Source organism: Cebus imitator, unplaced genomic scaffold, assembly GCF_001604975.1.
Source record: "Cebus imitator isolate Cc_AM_T3 unplaced genomic scaffold, Cebus_imitator-1.0 Scaffold82, whole genome shotgun sequence".
In the NCBI taxonomy this organism is placed as follows: Eukaryota; Metazoa; Chordata; class Mammalia; order Primates; family Cebidae; genus Cebus; species Cebus imitator.
The window spans coordinates 4,050,073-4,054,234 of NW_016107397.1; the positions used below are offsets into that span (position 1 = coordinate 4,050,073).

General features: G+C 50.9%; 1 protein-coding gene across 1 annotated transcript; it reads right to left on the minus strand.

Annotated features, from left to right (window-relative positions):
- Positions 1 to 583: 583 nt before the first annotated feature.
- COPS6 (COP9 signalosome subunit 6) lies at positions 584 to 3,821 on the minus strand. The gene is made up of 10 exons (XM_017533641.2): positions 3,694 to 3,821; positions 3,352 to 3,477; positions 3,020 to 3,151; positions 2,281 to 2,369; positions 2,118 to 2,180; positions 1,817 to 1,864; positions 1,614 to 1,728; positions 1,437 to 1,529; positions 1,236 to 1,336; positions 584 to 1,105 (listed from the first exon to the last, which is right to left on the minus strand). Exons 1-10 carry the CDS (start codon positions 3,758 to 3,760, stop codon positions 965 to 967), a joined length of 975 nt encoding a protein of 324 aa, XP_017389130.1. The 5' UTR covers positions 3,761 to 3,821; the 3' UTR covers positions 584 to 964.
- Positions 3,822 to 4,162: the final 341 nt, after the last annotated feature.

Sequence of the window (4,162 nt, forward strand, 5' to 3'; positions counted from 1 at the left end):
CCTGGGCCTGACTTCTATTAAAACAGGGTATTCTGCATTTTTTAGATTCATACCTTGTTCCTTCTTATGTTTCCACTCAGTAAATGGAGTAAACTGCATGTCCCTGCTGGGCCCCAGTATATACACTGGAATGCAGCAAGAACTAAGAGGTCCCTGCTATTTGGAGATAATTGAACTGGGGCTTCACTTTTTGAGCCCCTGCCTCCCTTAGTCTCATACTGCCTATGTGACAGTCAGGTTCTGCAGATATGGGGCCAGTATGAAATGCAGGGTCTCTCAGTTTTTCCCCTTTTCTAGCAGATAGGTCATTACTTAATCCCTTAGTTCCCAACTCCCACTCTAAACCTCTGGTTAGTGAGTAATGAAAATCAGGGCACAAGTGATCACATACAGCAATCACAACCTTTAGACCACTTCCTGACTGCCTCTCCAAATCTCCAAAGTATGCAGTAAACAGTCATTGAGAAATTCTCCCTTCTCGTAATTCAGTGCCCACAGGATTAAGGCTTAGACTTGTTCCTAATAAAAATCTTACTATTCCTTTTTTTTGCATGTATGAAAACAATTTAGCTCGGGAAAGTAATTGTCATGTTTATAGGGTGGACCATATATGATGTCGAGGGTCACATTAAAATGTAGAATGGAGACTGCTTAGTTGGAAGCAGGCAGCCTTGGACACTAAAGACAGTCCATGTGATTGACATGGGGTCACTTCAAGTGGCAGTGCCTCCCTCATTGAAGAGCATCAGAAGGGCTTGTGAGCAAGGCTGGAATGAGTTTTGATGAACATCCAAGTTGACAAACCAGTGTGGTGCCTAAGAGAGAGGACAGAGCCACCGGCAGGGGTGCTCAGGGGCTGTTCCCCTTTTATTATTAAATGACAGCGGTTTCTCAAGGGAGTGCAGTGCCCTCCCCTTTGGGACAGTTGCCTGACCCCTGTCCATCATCCCTTCAAGTACCCGCATCAGAAAAAGAGCCCGCGCATTCGCCTGCCAATGCCTTGTCGGTCATAGAGAACGTTGAACTTGTTCACAAACTGGTTCATGGTGTTGCACGTTTTAGTGATGGTGCCGAGGTAGGCCATGAGCCCCACGTCATTGCATTGCTGGGAGGGAACAGAAAGGACCAGTTCTTCAGGGGATCCCTTGTGGCATGCCCAGGGAACAACAGTCCCTGGTCCTGCACGTGAAAGTGACAGCATAAGCCCCACCTCCCCGTCTGGGTTTTACACTCACATCATAAAAGTCTGTCTTGAACTTGTCTGTGCTGAGCACTGGGAGGCAATGACACAGAGCATAGGCCTCCCGCAGGATCTCATGATTAAAGGGGACCTCTCCTAAAGGAACAAAAAGAGGCTGCATTAATTTGGATGCTGTCACTTCCCCAAATGGGAGAGGAAGAACCCCAGGGAAGTGTCAGGGAAGCCCCTAACCTACCTGCTTCAGAGGCCTTGACATACTCCAAGATGAGCTTGACGCGGCTGTGCAGCATCTTGATGGCACTGTGCTGTGCTATCAGGTGTTCGGCCACTGCAAGGGGATGGGGACAGGAGGAGGTTGAGACAGGATGTGGCCACACATTCACCCCCACTTCCAAGGAATCCCCTCCATTACCGGTGGAGTTCTCTCCACTGCCCGTTGCTGTCATTCGGGCCACATGGTCTACACCAATGCGTTCTGCTTCCTCTGTGGCCAGAGTGTAGGTCAGCTCAGCAAACAGCATTGTGGCCTACAGGGCAAGGTAACCCACAAAGGAAGAATGAAAAGCAGGAAAGGGGACAAGAGAAGGATCTGAGAGTTGAAGAGTACGGTTTTACCTCTCCGTTGATTATATCAATGACAGACTCAAAAACGCTGACAGGAAGCTGTGGAGGAGATGGAGAAACCTGAATACTATCTGCCAACATTGGGGCTAGTTGCTTTCATACATTTCCTCTCAGCTAATTTTCCCTAGAAACCAATGAAGTAGGGATTACCTCATTTCACACAGTTTGGAGATTAAATGACTAAGCCAGAGTCACAGCAGGTAAGTGGTATTTGGCATTCCCCAATACAGTGTCACACAACAAAAGGTACAGCAACAGACACTCATGACAGTAGGCATGGGATATTACTCACATCTGTGTGCTTGGTCATAGGGTTCAACTTCAGAAAGAGGGGGCTCTCAATGATCTCACACACCTGAAAGAGAGGGACGATGCACAGGAAGTCAGTGCCCCCCTTTCTCCTTCCCCTCATCCCCCATTCTCTGCTTCAGCATGCACAGGTGTGAGACGTATACCTGCTTGTGGACGTGGATGTCCGAGGGGTCAGGCGGCCCCCCTGTGGTATACCAACCCAGAAATTCCAGCTCCTTGAACACCTGTTTAACTGAAGGGGAAGGGACCAAAACACATTGTAATTATTATTATTTTTTTGAGACAGAGTTGCTCTGTTGCCCAGGCTGGAGTGCAGTGGCGCAATCTTGGCTCACCACAACCTCTGCCTCCCAGGTTCAAGCGATTCTCCTGCCTCAGCCTCCTGAGTAGCTGGGACTACAGGTGCATGTCACCACATGCGGCTAATTTTTGTATGTTTAGTAGAGACAGGGTTTCACTATGTTGGCCAGGCTAGTCTCAAACTTTTGACCTCATGATCTGCCTGCCTGGGTCTCCCAAAGTGCTAGGATTACAGGAGTGAGCCACCGTCCGTCCCCAGCCTGACATAGTAATACTTTAAGCCATCTTTCCTCAATGGGAAGCTCCTGGTGTATTTTCACCAGCTTCTCTCCCCGCTCCTCTAATCCTGGCTCAGTTTAGAATAATTACTCCCTTCTATCCTGTCTTCTTTTATCCTTTACTTTCTTTTTGAGAAAGAACTCTGAATGTGTTCTTTTTCTGAGATCTCTCCAGCTACTCTCTTAACCTTTTCTCCTCTGTTCTTGGCCGCCTCTCCTGTTTATTTCCAACCTTCTCCATCTTCCCCATCCTGTACATTTTTTTTTAACTCCCACTCCTCTTCCCCACGTCTATTCCGCTCACACTGCTCCTCCTTGGTGTAATAATATTCCTTGTCAATGATAATCTTCTCTTCCACTGTGTGGGACAGCAGCTCAAAGGAGTTCATCACCTCGATATTTCGGCCCTCTTGCTTCCCAATCAGAGCCCCAATCACTAGGAAAGAGAATGACATAGAAAAGGTGAGGGTAAGGAAACTTCTATCACCTAAGGATCTGAGGTCAGTGGGAGCCAAGTATTGGGGAAACGATGACTTGCGGGAGGGGGAACTGGTTCCAGTAAAAAAAAGGGAAAGAGGCGACTGTCTAGGGGAGGTGAGCAAGGAGAGGAGACTGGAGGCTATGCCCAACACTCACCCTGCACAGGCCGCCCCTCCTGGGAGCGCATGCGGATCCAGTGGTCTGAGATGTTGAGAATGACAAGGGGATGGAGAGCGACGGAAACACTCCCAGTCACTCCGGAGGCCATCACGCTGGGGACTACTAAGGGTGGAGGGAAAGGAGAGAGGGTGAGAGTCCGGGCCCCACGTCCTTCCCGGGAGATGGCAGTGGGGGACGATGGAGCCCGGGCCACACTTCCCTCCCGCAACTTATCCCAGGGAAAGATGTTGCTGCTCCGCCCTTCTCCTGGGGGCATAGGGAGGCCTCAACGCACCCCTGAAGGAGGTCTTTGGAAGCCGTCCCCACACGGCCCGTTACCTGCTGCATCCACCTCCATCCCGCTGCTCCCTCCGGTCCCGTTCGCAGCTGCAGCTGCCGCCGCCATTTTCCCCGCGCCCGCCGGCCTCGGCCCCGCCCCCTTCCTTCCCGGCTTCCGTAAGGTGAGAGGCGCATGTTCAGTGTCCCCGCGGCGCGCGGCGGGCCAGGAGTCCCAGCAGCAGGCAGTTCACGGGCCCGGCTGACTGTCCTATGGCTGAGGGATCCCGACGCCCTCGCGGGTTTTCGCAGACCTTGTCCCCGCCTGTCGCCTGCGGTAACGTTTGACAAATTACTTAACGGCTTGATCGTCCTCGTCTGTAAAACTGGGATAAGAATGCCTAGCTCTTTATTTTTTTTGAGACGGAGTCTCACTCTGTTGCCCAGGCTGGAATGCAGTGGCGCGATCTCGGCTCACTGCAACCTCCGCCTCCCGGGTTCAAGCAGTTCTTCTGTGTTAGCCTCCCTAGTA

Coding starts and splice junctions, on each gene's coding strand:
- COPS6 (XM_017533641.2), bottom strand. CDS start 3,760: ATGGCGGCGGCAGCTGCAGCTGCGAACGGGACCGGAGGGAGCAGCGGG. Junction 2,181..2,280: donor ACATCCACGTCCACAAGCAG/GTATACGTCTCA, acceptor CCTCTCTTTCAG/GTGTGTGAGATCATTGAGAG. Junction 1,865..2,117: donor CTATGACCAAGCACACAGAT/GTGAGTAATATC, acceptor TCTCCTCCACAG/CTTCCTGTCAGCGTTTTTGA.